The 22,333-nt window shown below is 39.2% G+C and overlaps 1 protein-coding gene across 1 annotated transcript; it reads left to right on the forward strand.

The window, feature by feature from the left end:
- The first annotated feature begins 12,541 nt into the window (after positions 1–12,541).
- LOC102844876 (40S ribosomal protein SA-like) lies at positions 12,542–13,168 on the forward strand. The gene is made up of 2 exons (XM_006901743.1): positions 12,542–12,943; positions 13,007–13,168. The coding sequence occupies exons 1-2, from the start codon at positions 12,542–12,544 to the stop codon at positions 13,166–13,168; spliced, it is 564 nt and encodes a 187-aa protein (XP_006901805.1).
- Positions 13,169–22,333: the final 9,165 nt, after the last annotated feature.

Genomic DNA, 22,333 nt, shown 5'->3' on the forward strand with positions numbered 1-22,333 from the left:
GTGCAACAATGAATGAGTGGAAGCCCAAAATCTCTGTAAATGTTTATGAAAATTAATAAAATATAATTATAGAAAAAAAAATTGTGAGCAACAGCCACACCCAGGTTTCAACGAAAAACCAGAAAACACACTGTTGTACAATCTGGCTGCTCATTCTTCTTCCTAGACTGGGAAACAGGACTGGAGGCCAAATGCCTTTTTAAATATGAGGCCAAATCAAATCAACTCACACCCAACTGCGAGCTACAGTAACACCCAAGTCTTGACCAAAAATCAGAAAACATACCTTTGTAGAATCCAGCCACTCCACTTATCTTCCCAGATTGGAAAGCAGCTCCATAAGCACACGGAAAGGTACTCAATATAAATGAGAGAAATAACACATTAAATACATATAAATCAATGCCACCATAAGATAATACTTCATACTTACTAGGATGGATTTAGTAAAAATTAGGACAATTATCATATCGAGAGTATATGGAGAAATCAGATCCCATGCATTGCAGAAAGGATGTAAACCCCATTTCTGGAAAACAATTTAGTTACTCAAGAAGTTAAACATGGATTTTTTACCTGAGTGAACAAAGCTAGACACAGATAAAGGTCCACAGAGTGAATGGTCCATGTGTATGAAATGCCTAGAATAAGTAACTCTATAGACACAGAAAGTATATTAATACTTGTCAGAGCTAAGGAACAAGGGGGAAAATTGGAGAGTTAGATAATGACTAAGCGGTATAGGAATTCTTTTTGGAAAGTTGAAAAATCAACTGTTGTGACCATTACATCACTCTATGAATATGCTAAAAATTACTTTAAATGAATGAGTTGTATGTTATGTGCATGCTAATCTAGCTTAGTCTAGAATTCAACATGGTTCTTTATTCACCTGAGGTTTGGAAGTCTATTTCAATAGGATTTGAGTGACTGGTTGCTGCTTCTTGTCACAGGCTGCTCCCGACAAGAGACCAGGCTATCACCATGCAGTGGTACAGCCCTGCATCTGAGACTTGAGTCTGGTGCATTCGATCATGTAATTCATCTTCCTGCACTTTCTCCAGCACAACACCCTCCACTCGTGATGTATCTGTCCAATTCTCCAGCTTCACCACAGAATCCTGGTCCAGGGAGATGATGTACTTGGTTTCACTGAAGCTGGAAAGGTCTCCCACAGGTTTCTCAGCAGTGATGAGAACAGAGTAGCATGGCAACTTAATGTTCTTGGAAGACACTTTGCAAGTCATCCAAATTTCTAGCATCAAAAAAAGGCTTTGGCTGCCTTGTCTTTACAACAAGCACAGAGTATTAGAATTAATTTCTAAGAAAACATTGAGATACTATAAAACTTATTCTCAGATTCAACAATATAAAATTGAAAATCAGTAAGAGGATAAAGAAGAAAAAAAAAGCCCATATACTTGGGAGCTAAATATCACCTTGTTTGATCATGATTACACAATAGAAGAAATAAAAAGTGAAATAAAAAAAGTTTCTTGAAAAAAATGGGAATGAAAACCAAAACTTTCTGGGATACAGGAAAAAGCAATACTCAGAGGACAATTCATAAAAATAAGCAAATACATTAAAAAGGAAGTAGGTACTAAAATCAACTACTTAAGCCAACATCTTCAACAAAGAGAAAAGAACAGCAAGTAAACTCCACAATCTCTAGAGGAAAGGAAATTATAAAGACAGAAAAAAATAGGATAGGAAAAAGAAAAAGGCAATTGAAACTATCATTAACACCAGGAATTGATCTTTGAAAAGGTCAATAAAATAAACTAACCATTGGCAGATTTATCAAAGGGGGGGGGAGGACACAAATAACTTGAATAGGAAATGAAGTGATTGACATGATAACAGAATCAATAGAAATAAAAAAGCTAATAATGAGATATTATGAAAAGCAATACTCTGACACATTTGAAAAACTAGAGGGAATGGATAAATTCTTAGAAAGTCACACCCTACCCAAATTGACAATCTGAAATTGAAGACGTGAACAGACCTATCACAGAAGATAGTGAGTAAGTTATAAAAAGTTCCCAGCAACAACAAGACCCCTCAAAAAGTCCCAGATCCAATGAGAACAGCACATTTTAATAAAAATTCAGAGAAAAACTGCCAAAAAAACCCCCTTAAATTAATTTTAGCATTTAGAAATTCCCAGATTTATGCTACAAAATGAGCATAATCCTGATACCAAAGTCAGGTAAAAATACTACCAAAATAATCTTCCCAAAGACCAAACTACAGAACAATACCCTTCATGACCATAGACACAAAAATACGTTACAAAATCCTGTCAATAAAATCCAACATCATAGCAAAAGAATCCTGACCAAGTGGGATGCGTAATAGGCGTGTAAAGATGATTCAACATAAAAAAAACAACATTATAATCCACCCCATCAATAAAACAAAGGGAAGGAACTACATAGTCATTTTGATGCAGACAAGGCTTTTGACAAAAATTATATTTTTCTTATATCATAATGCTCAACAAAATAGGAATAGAAGGAACTTCCTCAACACAATTAAGGGTATATACATTAAACCAAGAGCTAAGCTTATCCTCAATGGTGAGAGTTTAAAGACATTCATTCCCCTTGTAAAAAGGTACAAGGCAATAATGCTCACTATCACCACTCCTATTCAATATTGTATTGCAAGTCCTAGTAAGAGCAATAAGGCAAGAGAAGGAAATAAGAGGCATTCAAACAAGCAAAGAGTCTCTATATGCAGACAATATGATAATGTACATAGAAAGCCTCAAAGACTCAGTGAGAAAACTTCTGGACCCAGTGGACTAATTCAGCAAAGGAGTAAGATACAAAAACAACATACAAAAATAAGATTAAATATTTAGAAACAAATTTGACTAGAGACATAAAGGGTACATATAAATAAGATTGCAAAACGCTACTATAAGAAACAAAAAGAAACCCAGATAAATGGAAGAATATATCTTATTTACGGATGTTGTTGAGTATCACAGAGTCAGAACTAACCCCTAGCTGACACTCCAGCAGGTTTTCAGAGGTAATTAATTGCATGGGAGGAGACAGCCCATCCTTCTCCCAAGGAGCAGCTAGTGGCCAAGAACTGCGTGCCTTCAGGCTTGCAGCACAGCTTCTTGCCACTGACTGAATGTTGTGAAAATGACAATTTTACTAAAAGCATTTAACAGATTCAAAGCTATCTCAGTACAGAAACTGATGTAATTTTCTAGGAGATGTAAAAGACAATTTCCAACTTTCTCTGGAAATGAAAGAAACCCCAAATAAGAGAAGATCTACTGAAAAAGGAAAACAAAGTAGGCCATAGGACACTCTCCCTGACTGCAAAACACCGTCATAATAATCAAAATAGCATGTTACTGGCACAGGGATAGACATAGGCCAGTGGAATGGAATTTAGAACCTAGAAATCAACCTATCTACCTGGACAACTGATTTTTGATAAAGGGACAAAGTCCATTAAGTGGGCAAATTATAGTTTCTTTAACAAATGTTGATTGCCATCCAGTCGAGCACAACTCACAGTAACACTATAAACAAAAGACCTGAAGCCTTTCTATAACTATCATAATTTCTCAAAGTTCATAGAGCTTCCAGAACATGTTGTCTAGGAAGTGGATGCCACTCCTGCTTTCAATCTTTAACAAATGGAGCTAGCAAAATTGGACCTCTGTCTGCAGAAAAATTGAAACAAGATCCGCATCTCATACCATACACAAGAAAACAACTCAAGATGAATCAAGGAACATGGAGTAAAACCAAAAGCTATAAAGACCACCAGAGAAGGAAATAAAATCACATTTAGTAGTTCTAATCTATGGCTTTCAAACAGCCAAAAATGCACAACTAAGACAGGATAAAATAGATGAACTAGACAGTCCAAAAATAAAATTCTTGTGTACATAAAATATTTTTTCCAAGCCCTGATGGACCTGAAGCCCTGAAGGACCAGCAGCTCAGCAATGAGATGTGGCAGCAAAACAGACAGCTGGAATTTGAGGGAGATAAGTCAAAAGCAACTGTCTGTACATGCCAGGGAACTGCATGATGACGCTGGGCCTGAGCTGGGGAGCTGCCTGCTGGTGCCAGGCCTGTGTTGCTCAGGGGAGCTGCCTGCTGATGCCAGGCACCTGCTGGGGAGTTGCTTCCTGATACCAGGCTCTCGCTGAGGAGCTGCTTGCTGACATCACACAAGTGCTGGGGAATGGCTGACACACGTGTCTGAGAGCAATGTGCTGGGGAAAAATACACTGCACTGGGGCGAGCAGAAAACCTGGAATCTGAGTGAATGTATGCCTGGAACTTCAGTCCCATCATCAATGGTACACGCCTGGAACTCCTGTGCTGACACTTCCTGTCTGCACTCAGAACAACACTCCCAGCGTGCACTGGGAGTGACACTGGAACTTGAATGAGGCATCCAGGGCTGAACCAAGATAGTAGTGGTGGAGGAAAGAGTGTAAGAACCTGGGGGACTGGTAAGCTGCATAAACATGGGCCACCAGAGAGACCAACACAGCATGCAGAGACTGACATGACACGACTCAGACAGCAGGAATTTGAGTCAGAACTTTTATTATAGTAATTAGTTTGGGATTCACAGGAGCAGCAAGCCACTGGCCCCAGTGTAAACTGCCAGATGAGACACTGTGGGACCTTGCCAGGAGCAAGCAGGTTTGTGGGAAATTGACTGAGTTTTCTTAAGCCCCGCTGACCCACCAGGACCACGCAGGTCAGTAAGAATTTGGTGGAGCAACCTGCCAGGAGCTAGTAGGTAGGTAGGAATTTGACTGAGTTTTCTTGGACCCTGCAGACCCATCAGGAGTGAGAAGGTCTGAAGGAATTTGACACTTTTCTTAAGCCCTGCTGACCTGCCAGGAATGAGCAGGTTGGTGGGAATTTGACTGCATTTTCTTAATCCCCACTGGACCCAGGGGTGGGGGCCACTGGACGAGGGCCCATGGGTGAGGGCTGATGGGTGAGGGCTGCTGAGTGAGAGCTTCTGGGTGGGAGACGGACAGAAGGAATTTGAGTAGGGATCTCACACGTGAGCACACCCAGACAGCTGAAATCTGAGTGAGGTGCCTCCCGCTGCACCCACCCTGTCTGCCCCCCCATGCCTCTCTGACCTCCATTCAGCTCCGCACTTGTACCTACATGACCAGTCAATCAATTTACCTTTAATCTGGAGCACCGTGACTGACTTAGTTACAAGAGGCTGCTCTCACAGGCCCTGAACTGAACCTTCCCTTGGGTCAGAAGTTCAGAGAGAAACACAGGTGGGGTAGCTGCCCCACCAATTTCTAGAGCAGTGTCTTCAGATCAAGAACCTATCTTCACTGTCCCCAGAATGACCGACCAGAACACCCATGTGCCCACAATGACCAACCAGAACTCCTGCGCCCCCACGTGCTGGCCCCACCACAGCCTGCATCTGCAACCTGACTGAGGTATTCACAAGTGACTACCTGGAAGCCAGCTCTTCTGGGCATGAGCTATACAGCTGCAACCTGAGTGAGGTCCCTGCAAGTCCCCACCAGGGGCAGGTAGCCCTGCAGAGCAGCAACAACACACCTACAAATTGAGTGATTTCCTTGTGTGGGTACCCACAAACTCTTACCCAGGCAGGTGGTCCAGCCAGGCATGAGGGGGACAGTTGCAAACTGAGTGAGGTCCTGGTGAGTGCCCATTCAGAAGTTAGCCCTGTTGGGCACCAGCAGGACATCTGTAACCTGAGTGAGGTCCCTGTGCATCCACACCCAGGCAGGAAAAACCCAATTCCAGGTATTAGTGGGACAGCTGGAAACTGAGTGAGGTCTTTCCACGTGTCCACCTGGATGGCTAGACCAAACTGGACAGCTAGCCCCACCAGGTGCGAGCCATATAGCATACACCTGTGCTTGTGCCTGCTCCACCTGTTCCCTCCTCCTCAGCCTCACATCTCCTCATGTCCAGTTAACTAACTGCATTTAATCTGGAGCATCTTGGTCTGACTTAGGTGTAACAATTATCCAACAGAAGAGGCCACTTTCACAGGCTGTGAAAGGACACTTGCCTTGGTTCAGAAATTCAGAGAGGAACACAGTAAACATAACTTCTACACCCTCATCTGAAGCAGTGATTTCAGATAAAGAACCTATCATCACCTCAGGCTAGAAAAACCCTACCACAGCATCATCAAGAAAGAAGCTACACAAGTTCAAAGCAAGATATCACCCCCAAAACCAACACAATACCAATGGATTTTCTGAAGCCAGAAAGTCTAATGGAACTTTTTGACACAGAGTTTAAAGGAACAATGATCGACTATTTTCAATGGGTGAAAGACAAACTTGAAGAATTACAGGACATTGAAAGCAAAAACCAGGAAGAACATACAAAAACAATCCAAAACAACACAGATAAAACAAATGAGGCATTAGAGGCTCTGGAAACACAAGATATAGTGATCAAAATTATGAGGTATAATGGTTCAGATGCTGTGAACATGATTGAGGGACATATGAACAGAGTTGAAGAGACGGAACACAGAATCAGTGAAATTGTCACCACTGATCTGCTAGAACAAAATGTATAATCAAAAAGGAAGGAAAAAGAAGACAACCTAAGAATAATGTGGGACACCATCAAGAGAAATAACATGAATATCATTGGAATTCCAGAATAGGAAGAAGCAAGTAAAGGCACCGAAAAAGTTGTGGAAGAATTACTAGAAGAAAACTTCCCAGGCATAATGAAGAATATGTATTCAAGGACCTAAGCTAGCGCCATATAGAATAGACTCTAAAAGAAAAACAGGAAGGCATATCATAGTCAAATTTGCCAGAACCAAAGATAAGGAGAGAATTCTGAAAGCAGCAAGGGAGAAACAAAGAGTAACCTATAAGGGAAAGCAAATAAGACTAAGTGCTGATTACTCAGCAGACACCATGTGAGCAAGAAGAAAGTGGAAGGACATATATCGAACACTCAGAGAATACAGCTGTCAACCAAGAATATTGTGTTGTTGTTGTTGTTAAGTGCCGTTGAGTCGTAGGCGACTCATAGTGACCCTATGAATGAAAGTCCTCAACGCTTGCATGACTTTCATCTTTTCTCCTGGATCATAGGGTTTCTGGAGGCAAGCTATTTATGGATGTGGATGCCACTGTCCACCATGGGTAACCAGAGTGCCAACATTGTTCTTAATGGAGAGAAGTTAAAGGCATTCTCCTTGAGAACAGGAACTAGGCAAGGATGCCCACTATTACCTCTCCTATTCAATATTATATTAGAAGTCTTAGCGATAGCAATAGGACAAGACAAGGAAATAAGAGGTATCCAAATTGGCAAAGAGGAGGTAAAACTATCTCTCTATGCAAATGATATGATCGTATACTTAGAAAGCCGTAAAGATTCAGCAAGAAAACTACTGGACATAGTTGACCAATTCAGAGAAGTGTCAGGATATAAGATCAATATAATAAAATCAATTGGATTTCTCTACAGTGACAAAGGGAATACAGACCTAGAGCTAAGAAAAACAATACCCTTCACAATAACTAATCACAAGATTAAATACTTCAGAATAAATCTAACCAGAAGCACAAAGCATCTATTCAAAGAAAATTATAAAACATTACTACAAACAATATACACACACACACACACACACACACACACAAAAGAGAGACCTGGAGAAGTGATGAACATCCCTTGCTCATGGATAGGAAGACTCAATATTGTGAAAATTACAATACTACCAAACATAATTTACATGATCAATGCAATCCCAATAGAAATACCAATTCCATTCTTCAACCAAATGGAAAAGGCAATCTTCAATTTCATTTGGAATGGAAAGAGACTTTGAGTAAGCAAAGCACTCTTCAAAGAGAGAAACAAAGTAGGAGGCATCTCACTCCCTGATTTCAAATTCTACTACACTGTCGTGGTATTCAAATCCCTGTGCACATGGTACAATGACAGACACATAGATCAATGGAATAGAATTGAGAATACAAAAATCAGCCTATCTACCTATAGTCAACTGATTTTTGACAAGGAGGTAATAGCAGTTATGTGGGGAAACGACAGCCATTTTAACAAATGGTTCTGGCAAAATTGGAAAACTATCTGCAGGAGACTTACGCAGGATCTACACCTTACTTCATACAGAAAAACCAACTCAAAGTGGATCATGGACTTAAGACTAAAACCAAGGACTATAAACTTCGTTAAAGAAACATCAACAGTTTTCCAACCATCCTAAAATATCTACAACCAGGAGAGGATAAAATGAATGGGACCTTCTAAGAATCAAATCCCTGTGCACATCCCAAAACTTCAACAGGGTAAAAAAGGAAGTTACAGATTGGGAAAAATATTTCATAATGACATATCAGCTAAAGGACTTATATGTAGAATTTATAAAATACTTGAACACCACAACAAGATAAAAAACCCAATTGAAAAATGGCTCAGAATATGAACAAATACTTCACCAAAGAAGACATTCAGATGGCAAACAAACACATGAAGAAATGTTCAAAATCTCAAGCTCTAAGAGAGATGCAAATCAAAACAATTAAGAGATATCATTTTACCCCAGTAAGAATAGCAAGTGCTCAAGCCTTTCATTCAAAGCGTCGCTATGAGTCATCTACAACTTGATGACACCTAACAACAACAAGAAGAAGATAGCAAAATTTAACAGAACAGCAAAGAACAATTGCTGGCGTGGTTGTGGAGAAACTGGAATCCTTATTCACTGTTGGTGGGAGTCTAATAGGGTGCAACCACTATGGAAGGCTGTATGGTCCTTTCTCAAAAAGTTGTAAATAGAAATTCCATTTGACCCAGCAATTCTACTACTGGGAATATACCCTAAAGAAACCATAACTTCCACCCAAGCAGATATATGCACACACATGTTTATTGTGGCTTTGTTCACAATAGCAAAGGGTTGGGACAACCCAAGTACCCATCAAGAAACTAATGGATAGTGAAGCTCTGGTATATTCACAGAATGGAATACCATGGTGCACTGAAAAACAAGGAACTTATGAAATATTATACAAAATGGGTGATCCTGGAGGACGTTATTCTGAGTGAAATATTTCAGTCACAAAAAGACAAATACTGCATAATGCCACTCTTAAAGAGGAAGACTGACATAGGTGCTGGGGGGAGAAGAAGAAAGAGCAGATAAATAATGTAAACGGCATTGAAAAAGATGAGGGAAAGAACTGTTTAAAATGCTATATGATTAATTGAAACAGATGAGGGAGAGAACAGTTTAAAAGTGATATATGATAGGGTATTATGATTATCACAGGAATCCAGAATTAAGGCTGCATAGTTGAGTGCATTCAGGGTGGGGGAGGGTAGGGTAGGGGCAGGGGGACTGTATATCAACGAAGTTTATCTTTTGCTTTTCAAAGAGAGGAACGAACTGGGGGAGGTAGAGAAAAAAGAGTAACAATGAATGGAAATCCAAAATCTCTGTAAATGTTCATTAAAAGTAATAAAAGAATGTTTTTTAAAAAGTGCTATATGACTGGGCATTATTGTCATGACCAGAATGAGGAATTAAGACAGCATAGCGGAGTGAAGTTGTGGGGAGGGATTTTATGACAAAGAAAGAATTTATCTATCTATCTATCTATCTATCTATCTATCTATCTATCTATCTATCTATCTATTTTTCAAAGAGGAGCAAATTGGGGGGGAGGGGAAAAAGTGCAACAGTGAATGAATGGAGGTCAAAACTCTAAACTTTCATTAAAATTAATAAAAAAAATTCTCCTCAAAAATCCCCCAAACCAAAAATACCCCTTTTTTTCCAATAGGGTGAAAAAAAGGCTTACAGACTTGGAAAAAAAATGTTTGACCATGACTTATCTAATAAATAAATTATAACTAAAATGTACAGAATACTCCAGCATCTCAAGAAGCTTTTGTTAAAACAGAATAAGGGGACATGAAAGGCATGCTTCAAGGCTGTATTCTCTCTCCATTCTTGTTCAACCTGTATGCTCAACAAAGAATTTGAGAAGCTGGACTTCAGGAAGAAGAATATGGTATCAGGATTGGTGGAAGGCTCATCAACAACCAGTGTCATGCAAATGACACTATCTTGCTTGCGGTAACTGGAAGACTTGAAACACTTTTTGCAGAAGAGCAACGACTACAACCTTCAATATGGATTACATCTCAATATCAAGAAAACAAAAATTCTCACCACTGGGCAGTAGGCAACATCATGATAGATGGAAAAAAGATTGAAGTTGTCAATTTCATCTTGCTTATAGCCACAATCAACACCATCAGTATCAGCAGTCAAGAAATCAGAAGACTTATTGCATTAGGAAAGTCTGCTATCAGAGACCTCACAAAAGTATTGAAGAGCAGTGATGTCAATTTAAAGACTAAGGTGCCCCTCTTTTCAATCACCTGCTATGCACTGGAATGCTGGACAATATATAAGGATGACAGAAGAAAAACATCTATGTCTTTGAGTTGTCATGTTAAAGAATGCCCAGTGTCCTGTGGACTGCCAAAAGAATATCTCTTGGAGAAAGTGCAGCCAGAGTGCTCCTTAGAGGCAGGGATAGTGAAGCTTCATCTTACATACTTTGGGCATATTGTTAGAAGAGGCTATTCATTGTGAAAGGACATCATGTTTGGAAAGGTCAGTAAAAAAAAGAAGATCCTCAATGAAATGGAATGACACTAACTTTAGCTATGAGATCAAGTATATCAGAGATGACAAGTATGGCACAGGATAGAACAGGGTTTACGGTCTCTTGGTTATAGGGTTGTTATGACAGCACCTGACTTGACAGTACTTGGCAACAACAATAGCACCTCAACAATAAAAGACTGATAACCCAATTAAAACATGGATAAAATATATAAACTCTTCACCAAAGAGGATATTAAGATTGCCAGCACATGTAAAGAAATGGTTTAAATAGCTATCTATTGGAGAGATGCAAATAAAAATAACAATGATATGAAAAACAATGCATATGAACTTTGTAAATAAAACAGTATAATAAAAAGGGGGGAAATACTTTTATTAAGATTCAAGGTAATTAAAAATAACAATGAGATATCTAACATCATCAACAGCAAATAATAAGTGTTGGTGAGAAGGTAGAGAGATTGGAAATCTCAAGCACTGCTGGTGGGAATTTAAAATGGGACAACCACTATTAGGTCTCTCAAAAAGTTGAAAATGCAAGTATCTTTTAATTCAGATATCCCTCTACTGAGAATATGCCCTAAGGAAATCAGAGTTGAGACAAGAACAAATGTATGTACACCTATTTTAATGCATTATCCATATTAGAAAGGAGATAGAAGCAGCCCAAGTGCCCATTAACAAATGAATGGATTGGGAAATTGTGGAATGTTCGTTCACACCATGGAATACTGCATAGCATTATAAACCAATGAAGAACTCATAAAACAGTATATACAACTTGGCCAAGTCTAGAAGATCTTACGATAAGTCAAAGAACTAAGATCTCAGGAGTCTATTATGTAAGACCTCTGTTATAAAAAAAATAGGATGATTATAGGAGAGACAGAAGAGCAGTAATAGGACAGACAGACAATGATCACTCTAATGGATTAAATGAAGAGTAGATCAACCTGAAAATAATGGAGAATGAACAATATATGCATTGTAATTAACAATTTAGAACAAGACATTTGGGGAAAAGGAACAGGAGAAAGAAAGATGGAATGGGGAGGAATATTATAAAATAAAATCTTTATGACTGAAAATAATATGAAAAGATCTATCTGTGTTTCATTGACTATGCAAAGGCATTTGACTGTGTGCATCATAACAAGCTGTGGCTAACTCTGAGAGGAATGAGAACCCCAGAACACTTGATCATGCTTATGCAAAACCTATAGTTGGACCAGGAGACAGTCTTCAGAACAGAGCAAGGAAACATTAAATGGTTCAAAATTGGGAAGGGTATACTCCAAGGATGTGTCCTGTCTCTGTATCTTTTCAATCTATAAATGCAGCACAGATTATCTGGGAGGCTGAACTCTATGAGAAGAAATGTGGCATCAGGATTGGAGGTAGACTCATCAACAATCTGTGTTATGCAGATGACACAACCCTACTTGCTGAAAATAAAGAGGATAAGAAGTGCTTGCTGAAGAAAGTCAAGGACTGCCTTTCCGTGCTACCCACACAAGGGTCCATATGTTGTTCTGGTTCCCGTTGTGACTTAAAAGGGAAACTTCCACAATGTCCAGAGCCCTTAATGTCCTGCAGATGATGGAGGAGGATGTCCTCAAATTCCTTGCAGCAGGAATGCATTTGGGCAGCACTAACCTTGACTTCCAAATGGAACAGTACATCTAACAAAAGGAAAAGTGATGGCATCTACATCATAAATCTGAAGAGGACCTGGGAGAAGCTGCTCTTGACTGCTTGCGCCATTATTCCCATCGAAAATCCAGCTGATGTCAGTGTCATTTCCTCCAGAAACACAGTTCAGAGAGCTGTTATGAAGTTTGCTGCTGCTACTGGGGCCATTCCTATTGCCGGGCGCTTCACTTCTGGAACCATCACTAACCAGATCCAGGCAGCCTTCCGGGAGCCTCATCTTCTGGTGGTTACCGACCCCAGGGCTGACCATCAGCCTCTGACAGAAGCATCTTACTTTAACTTGCCCACCATTGCCCTGCGTAACACAGATTCTCCTCTGCGCTACGTAGACATTGCTATCCCATGCAACAACAAGGGAGCTCACTCCGTGGGCTTGATGTGGTGGATGCTGGCCCGGGAAGTCCTGTGCATGCATGGCACAATCTCCTGGGAACACCTATGGGAGGTCATGCCCGATCTATACTTCTACAGACATCCCGAAGGGATTGAAAATGAAGAACAGGCTGCTGCTGAAAAGGCTGTGACCAAGGAGGAGTTTCAGGGAGAATGGAGGGCCCCTGCTCTTGAATTCACTGCTAATCAGCCTGAAGTTACAGACTGGTCCGAAGGTGTCCAGGTGCCCTCTGTGCCGATTCAGCACTTCCCTACTGAAGACTGGAGCGCTCAGTCTGCAACTGAAGGCTGGTCTGCAGCCCCCACTGCCCAGGCCACTGAGTGGGTGGGCACCATCACGGAGTGGTATTAAACTGTTTTTTAAAATGCAGAAATATGGTTGGTGGAAAATAAACAATGCGTTTCATAAAAAAAAAGACTGTAGTCTTCAATGTGGATTGAAGCTCAATATCAAGAAAACAAAGATTCTCACCACTGGGCCAATGGACAGCATCATGATAGCTGGTGAAGAGATTAAGATTGTTAATAGCTTCAGTTTGCTTGGTTCCACAAGCAACACTCTTGGTACCAGCAGCTAGGAAATTAAAAGATGAGTTGCACTGGGAAACTCTGCTACCAAAGACCTCTCCAAAGTACTGAAGTGATGTCAGTCTGGAGACTAAGGTGCACCTGATCCAAGCCATAGTCTTTGCAATTATGAGCTTTGCAGCAGAAAGCTGGAAAATGACTAGGGATGATAAAAGGAAAATTGATGCCTTTGAGTTGTGGTGCTGGAGAAGAGTATTGAATATACCATGGACTACTAGGAGAACAAGCGGATTTGTCCTTAGAAAGGATGAAACTAGGCTACTCCTTGGAGGCAAGGATTCTGAGGGCAAGGATTCATGATGTCTGATATACTTTGGACATGTTGCAAGGCGGGACCAGTTCTTGGAGAGGGTTGTCATGTTGGGAGAGTGGAGGGACAGTGCAAGAGAGAAAGACTCTCAATGAGATGAATTGATTCAGTGATTGGGGTAATGAGGGATGTTTCAGAGACAATAAGATAAGTATAGGCTAGAAAAGAGTTTAAGGGCGTTGTCATCACTATGAGTGGCAAGCAACTTGATGGAACATAACAACAACAACAACAACATTTTAAAAATCCCAAACAACTAAGACTTTCCTAAGCCAAATTATGATATTTTCAGTTGCTTCCTATTTATCTGAAAGTTAATCAGTGAATAAGGAAGAACCTATGAATTGTGGTGTCGATGATGAATGTTAAATACATCATTAACTTCTAGGAAAGCAAACAGGCCTATCTTGAAGGAAGTGCAACCACTGTGATCCTTGGTGGCAGGGATGATGGGAGGTTCCAGCCATTGGGAAAAGAATCATGCTTGAAAAGGTCAGCAAAAGAGTGGATGATCCTGAAGGAAGTGAATTCACACAAGGACTGAAATATGAAGCTTAAGCATAATGGGGGTTGTGAGGATGTCATGGAATAGGGCAAAATTGTAGCCAAAAGTAGTTATGAATCTTGGTCAACTTGATAGCACTTAACAACAAAAATACATTACTGAACATACATGCAAACTGTACTTACTATGCTATGAACACAAGATGGTGCTGTAGGCTTGAACACAATAGTTCTATTGGCAAGAAAAGATGAGTCTCCAAGTCTGGTAGGCTTCCAGAATGGTTGACTAAAACTAAAATCAGAAGATGGGGCTCAACACTTCTATTTGTAAGAGAGGGTGATTAATCCTGTCATTTACTGCCAAAAATGATTGTGGGAGTGACATAAAATTGTTCATAATTATTTTGCATCTTGGTGGCATGGTTTGAGAGCCATGATGGAATTATTTCTTTCATACTCAGTATTAGAGCACAGCATAAAGCACGAAAGCCTGGAATCATCTTTTCTTTGTATCATAGAATCTCATCTGCTTCTTTCTTTCCATTCAGGACTATAGAAGGTTCCGGAAGCAGATTTTTTAGAGATACTTAAGTCAGACATCATAACCTTCCTATCTCTCTTTGATCTCCTTTTCCAGTGCTTCTCAATGTTAGGAAATTCTACATGGAAAAGTGAAGAATACATGACATTTTAGATTCTTTGAAGACTATTAATGACCCTATACCATCAGCCTTATTTCAAATAATCTTGATACTTTCTGAGCCAATGTCCAGTTCTTTATTACTCTCTTTGGTTTAAAGGCTCCCCAAATTATTCAAGCTAATTTTTTAGAGAACACAAAATTTCCTTGATATTTGCTCATTTCTTCCAGAAGTATATATGTTTTTTTGTAAAAAAAATTGCACTGTGATGAAAAATATATATAAAAATAGACATCATCTTAACAATTTATACATGTACAATTCAGTAATGTTGATTGCATTTTTCAGGCTGTGCAACAATTTTTACTATCTTTTCCAAAAAAATAAATTACCAACGTAAAGTCAATGTTCAGTAAGCAAGAACTCCTTTCTCACGCCCTACTGTCCCTCATACAGTAGCCTTTTGACCTTACAGAAGTGGAACCATACTATATTTGTTCTTATGCAACCAACTTAGCATGACGTCTTCAAGATCCGTTCATCCTGTGAACTTTATTCTTTTTTTTTCTGGTTATAAATTATATATTTTTTTATTAATTTAGTTTGTTTATTTTTCATTTCAATGAACATCTACAGAGATTTTGGAATTCCATTCATTCATTATTGCACCCTTCTCCCCGCACAAACCCCTCCCCCCCATTTGCTCCTCTCCTTGAAAAGCAAAAGAAAAACTCCCTCATTGGTACACAATCCCCCCGCACCTCCCCAAACCCCACGCCCTACACCCAAATATAATCCACTCTGCAACCCTCATTGCGTACTCCTATAATAAAAATAATGCCCTAAAATATAATACTTTTAGACTATTCTCTCCCCCATAGACTTCAATGCCGTAAACATATTTCATCAAGTTTTTCTCAGTCTTACCCCTCACCCCAATGCCAGCCTCATTCTACAACAGTGGCACCATATAGCATTTGTCCCTTTGTGACTGAGATACCTCACTCAGCATAATGTCCTCCAGGGTCACCCATTTTGAATAATATTGCATGAGTTCCTTGTTTTTCAATGCAGCATAGTCTTCCATCGTGCAAATATACCACAGCTTCTCTACCCATTCGTTTCTTGATGGGCATTTAGGTTGTTTCCAACTCCTTGCTATTGTAGAACTTTATTCTTTTATGATCAGATAATATTACATTGTATGTATGTGCTTTGCCATATGACTGTATACAAGAAGGGGGCTCTAATGGCCTAGTACATACAGAGTTGGACTGATAATACTAAAGACTGTCATCTCCAGTCATTCAAATTATTGACTCCATAGAAGAAAAGTGGACAGTTTCTTACTGATGAGATTCATAGCTTCAGAAACCCAGTGGAGGGCCCTGAAAGTTAATAATCTACTTGATATCAGTGAATTGAGTATTGAGTTGACTACAAGAAAAAGAAATTGCAAATATAGTGTTGAATGAAAATAAGAATCAATTACAAGAGTAAACATATTCTATGATTCCACAAAATTGCATTCAAAAAACAAGCAAAAACAATCTGTGACGTATGAGATCAGGATAGTGGTTAGTTTTAGGGTGGGAGTAGGGTAGTGACTGAAACAAAATTTCCAATGTTTTTTGTCATATTCTGTTTTTTGATCTAGGTACTAGTGAAAATTTGAAATGTAAATTTTTTTTTTTACCTTTCTACATGTGAGTAACTCTGGTGATGTAGTCTATAATGAGTTACACTGCTAATCCAAAGGCTATACATCTCTGCTGGCTTGAATTCATTAACTGCTTCTTGGAGGAAAGATGGGCAATATCTTCTGGTTGAGATTCACAGGCTTGGAAAGCAATAGATATTCACTATAGGTCAACAGTTTTGGTGTTGGTTTTTTTTTTTAGTTTTCTTTATGTATGATGCATGAAACTCACAGAATCAGAAGGGCTGGAGGGAAAGAAAGAGAAAAACCAGATGAGACACATTGTTTTGTGTTAGTAGTGTTCAGAATAAAATATAATTTTTTTGGACTTCAAGCCCTAATCCTGATCACCTACATAAGGACAATAAAGACAATTTTAAGAAGACGATATTGTTGTGCCTTTAAAGTCTATCTGTCCACCCAGGAGTCAGGAGTGCTAGGAACCCAGGTTTCAATTTCATTCTTAATGCTTATCCATTCCTGACCATTCCATAAAAGAATATCAGGTTCATGAATTTTCATCCAGACAAAAAGAGCTCAACAGGCAGACCCCATGACCCCATTCCATTGTTTCCCCTGCATTGTTCTTGAGGCTCCGGACACACAGACCTAAAATAACCATGCAGTTGTCATTGTTCGGGATGCTATTTTAGAATGCTGGCTTAGGTTGTCGATTGGAGGGGAACCAGGAAATGACCCAGCTGTCAGACGGCTCAGGGACACCAAAGAGTAGGGGGTGGATAGGAAATTATGAACATTGGACCACAAGAGGTTTAGAGTGGCCAGAGGTAATACCCTTTCTAGAATGTGTTCCATCTTGGCATGAGGAATTGGTAGAGAATGGGAGGACCATGTGTGGGTTGGGAAGGCAGAAAAGGAAGAAAGGGGAATGAGTAGAAGATTGTTTGGAGCTGGAGTAAGAAATGCAGGAAATAGAAGGAGTTGATAGAGGAAGGGGGAGGCAAGTGGCAATGTGTGCTAAAGGATATTAATGGTGTTTTGATATATTGCTTGAGGAATAGTTTCTATTGTTTGAGAGAACTTGAGGACAGCTGTTAAGGACCTTCTATGGGGGGGGGAAGTAAGTGAAAGTGACAGAGAGTGATGATTAACCAGTAGCCTATGTTGAGTTGTATTACTTCCTGTCATCTTTAGCAACTTAATTAGTGGTCAGACTACTTTACAGCCCTGGTCCTGTGCAGATGCAAAACCAGATTTCAGAAATGTTTCACTGAAGGAGGAGGGAAGATGGGATGGAAGAAGAGAAAGGTGAAATTCTGAAAGTTTTCTTCTGATTCCATAAGCCTGTGGAAATGTTTAATATGAGTTAAAACCCCAATTCCATCAGTTCCTGCACATACGAGATCTCTAGAATTCCATCAAGTATTCACCTCTTAGTCCTGGGGTTCCTCAAAGAGTGTTTCATGCACATACTTTATCCCACAAGACTCAGTGACTGCAGTTCTTCAACTGGACTTATTGTCTATTGAGGATAGGCTTCCTCTTGCTCTACTTTAACTGAGACCTTGTGGTATTGTACAGATAAAGACAATGACCAAGGCAACAGAATAAAATCCAGAAATACATTTACATAAATATTTTTCAAAATTATTTTTGACGTTTTTTATTTTTTGCAGAAGCTCTAGAAGCCTACAGGTAAGGAGTTGCACTGTCAACCCAAAAGCAGGCAGTTCAAATTTGCCAGTTGTTTCTACCTCTTGTATTCAAATAATTAATATTATTAATGTAGCTTGATTACATATTTGAACAATTACAGGCTGAAGCAATTGGTTGAAACCACCAATTTCTTTATCTTTGGCTTTAGTTATTGGTGCATAAATTTGGATACCAGTCATATTGCCAAATCTTCCTTTTATATGTATGTGGGCATTAAAGCACTGCACTTCAAGATAAGTCTTAAAATGTTCTTTCTGACACTGAATGCAGTGCTACTCCTCTTAAATTAGTGATTTCTAGTATAGCAGATTATATGAAGAGGAATAAAATATCAGGATTAGAGGAAGACTTATTAATAATCAATGATATGGAGATGGTTCAATCTTTTATACAAAAAATAAAGAAAATTTGAACCACTTACTGAAGAAGATTAAAGCCTTCAGTAGGGGTTACACTTCAACATAAAACAAAACTCCTTAAAACTAGACTAATAAGTAACATCATGATAAACATAAAAGATTGATGTTTAGAAAGAATTTTATTTTACTTAGATCCCAAATCAATGCCAATAGACCCAGCAGCCAGGGAATTAAATAACTTAGGGCAGATCAACAACTGGGCAAGTACTCCTGCCAACCACATAGGACCACAAAAGACATCTTTAGTAGGGTGATTGTACTCCTCTGCCCTGAAGAGGGGAGCAGCACAGCCAGCTAACCAGCTGCATGAGACTAAAAGGGACTACTTTGGGTAGAGACAGTTGCCTCCCTTACCTCCTTTCTCTGGACTACTGGGGCTTTGCCTGTACCTGGGGTAACCTCATTCTCCCATTCCCCATGAAACTAAAGGACAGAACCACCACAACTGGCCAAAGGAAAAGATCCAAGTAAACTGCCCCTCAAAGGACAACTGTATATTTGCCATAGGGAACAGATCTATCCCGTAGATAGCAAGCAGGGAAGACTGCCACTGAAAAACCTCATTTAGAGGCAACATTTTAAGCCTGCAACTTGTCAATAGCATTATAAAAATAAGGAACTGTGAACATCCTACACAGACACAACAGAAATTGTCTCATACATACCAAGAAGAATTTCACATAATGTCAAGAAAGCATCAGGCAGCTTCAAACAATATGAAAAAAACCCCACACCAAAACAAACTTTCTCCTAAAAAAGGATATCAGATTAAAGACCTAACGAATATCACAGAGATAGGGAGGGAGAAGAAAAATATTGATGTTGAGTTATATGAACAGCTATTGAAGAACTTACAAATTGAAACCATCAATAAAGACACACACACATACACACACACACACACACACACACACACACACACACTTACCACAAGACAGAGAAGGTAAAACAAATACAGTGCTGGAAAGAACAGAAAAGTAAAAAAATGCAATCCAAAATATTAAGACTAAAATGGCAGAATTTTCCAACACGATGGAGGGACAAAAAAGCAGAATAGAAGAGATGAAACAGAGTCAGTGACCTAGAAGACAAGAACATCAATGAGAACTTACTAGAAGAAAAAGACAGAACACAGAAGGAAAACATTAGAACCATGTAGGATAACAACAAATAAAACAACATACATATGATTGGAATTCCAGAACAGGAAGCTGGGAAGGGAAAACATTAAGAAAATTGTGGAAGAGGTACTAGAAGAAACCTCAATTATCATGAAAAATGAAGAAACCCACATTCAGGAAGCTCAGGAATATATACTGAGGAAAACAGAACTGAGACACAAATGGGGATTTATGTACCAATGTTCATAACAACATTATTCACAGTAGCAAGAACATGGAAACAGCTCAATTCTTTATCAACAGATGACTAGATTGATAAATGTGGTATATCCACACAATGGAATACTATAAAGCACTCAGGAGCAATGATTTATAAAAATATTACATGACTTGGGAGAGACTGGAGAATATTATGATGAATGAACTAACTCAGTCTCATAAATACTGCATAAGACTATGATTATAAAAAACAGAATAATAACTAAGATGTTTATGGATAACCAAAAAGAGAAGAGTAGGGGGCAGGAGGGCTGAGGTTGGAGAGAGGAGGAAATCATGGAGTCACAGAGTTTGATGGGTAGAGGAGGGAGGGTGAAGGAATTAGAAAAGATCAACTGAAGAACTGAAAATAGAGGGTAATAGTGGTAATAGAGCAATGGTTATTAATTTTATGATACAATGTAAGAAACTGTGAAATACTGCAGACCATGGATTAATTCAAAGCAAATTCTACTGAGTGGAACACATCAGTCACAAAAGGACTATTATGGTATAAGGCCACTATTATAAAAAAGTTAAGGAAATGTTTATATGATACAATTAATCTTGGCAGTTAACAAGGATGGTAAGGGAGAGTCAAGGGAATAAAATTTAATAAATCAATTAAGTTGAATGAAGGGAAAGAAAATGAGGGTTGATTACACATAATTAATTTAATTAATAATATTATAAAACAAAATATTCATGAATGTATAAGGCATCAATATGATTTAAAAGCTTTCATTCTAGTGGAAAAAAAGTAAATCATAGCGTCACATGATTTGATGGGTAGAGGGAGGGATGGGTAAAGGAAGTGGGAAAGATTCAGTGTAAAAAACAATGTATATGAACTTTGTAAGTAAATCAGTGTAAAAGAAAAAGTTTGATAAAAAAAAGAAAAGGAAGTAAAAAAACAAAACAAAACAAAACAAAACACACAGCTCCGTGAACTCCTAGCACACTGGACCTCAAAAGAAAACCACTGAGACATATGATAGCAAAATTCTCCAAAATCAAAGGTAAGGAATCTTATACACTGATGTTTGTGACAATGTTATTCACAATAGCAAGAAAATGGAAATAGCCAAAACGTCTATGAACAAATGAATGGACTGAGAAATTGTGGTACATTCACACAATGGACTCACACAATGCAGGGCTCAAGAGCAATGATTTTGAAAAATACTATATGACATGGGATCTACCAACAACCTGTGTTATGCAGATGACACAACCCTGCTTGCTGAAACTGAGAAGGACCTGATGTGCTTGCTGCAGAGGGTCAAGGACTGCAGCTTTCAATATGAATTGAGGCTCAATGCCAAGAAAACAAAAATTCTCACCACTGGACCAATTGACAGCATCAGGATAGCTGGTTAGAGATTGAGATTGTACACAGCTTTAGTTTGCTTGGCTCCATAGTCAACACCCTTGGCACCAGTAGCCAGGAAATTAAAAGGCATATTGCGATGGGGAAGTCTGCTGTTAGGGACCTCTCCAAAGTACTGAAGAGCAATGGTGTCTCTTTGGAGACTGAGGTGCATCTGATACAGGCCATGGTCTTTGCAATCACTTGTTATGCTTCAGAGAGTTGGACAATGACTAGGGAGGATAGAAGGAGAATTATTGCCTTTGAGCTGTGGTGCTGGAAAAGAGAATTGAGGGTACCATGGACTGCTAGGAAAACAAACAGATTCATCCTAGAGATGGTTAAACTGGGAGGCTCCTTGGAGGCAAGGATTCTGAGGCTCTGTCTAACATACTTTGGATATGTTCTAAGGAGGGACCAGTCCTTGGAGAGGAACATCATGCTTGGTAGGGTGGAGGGACAGCACAGGAGAAGAAGGCCCTCTATGAGGTGAATTTATTCAGTGACCGGGGTAATCGGGATGGGTGTATGAGAGACAGTGCAATTGGCACAGGGCAGAGCAAAGTTTACGGCTGTTGTACATAGGGTCGCTATGAGTCTCAAGTGATTTGACGGCACACAACAACAACAACAACAACAACAACATATAGCATTGAAAAGGTTGGATAGCACTATGGTGAGTAAACAAACTCAGTCTCATAGGACAAATACTGAATATGACCATTATTCTAAAAATAGAAGGATGAGTAATAAAACATGTATGGGGACTCAATTGGGGAAACAGTTGGAGAAGGGGTGAGGATGGGCAGGGGTGAAACCATAGGGTTACACAGTTTGGTGGGTGAAGGGAGCAGGAGAGGGAAATGGGAATGATCATTCTAGAACCTGAAAAGACATGGTAATGATGGACAAGGTCTAATGGTGATTCATT

The sequence above is a fragment of the Elephantulus edwardii genome, unplaced genomic scaffold (assembly GCF_000299155.1).
Source record: "Elephantulus edwardii isolate Elephantulus edwardi_28Jun2011 unplaced genomic scaffold, EleEdw1.0 scaffold00341, whole genome shotgun sequence".
Classification (NCBI taxonomy): Eukaryota; Metazoa; Chordata; class Mammalia; order Macroscelidea; family Macroscelididae; genus Elephantulus; species Elephantulus edwardii.

Bases quoted from the DNA above. Each gene is read 5' to 3' on its own strand.
- LOC102844876 (XM_006901743.1), top strand. From the start codon at position 12,542: ATGAAGTTTGCTGCTGCTACTGGGGCCATTCCTATTGCCGGGCGCTTC. The intron at 12,944-13,006 runs GTGACCAAGGAG...ACTGCTAATCAG, and splicing joins AGGCTGCTGCTGAAAAGGCT to CCTGAAGTTACAGACTGGTC.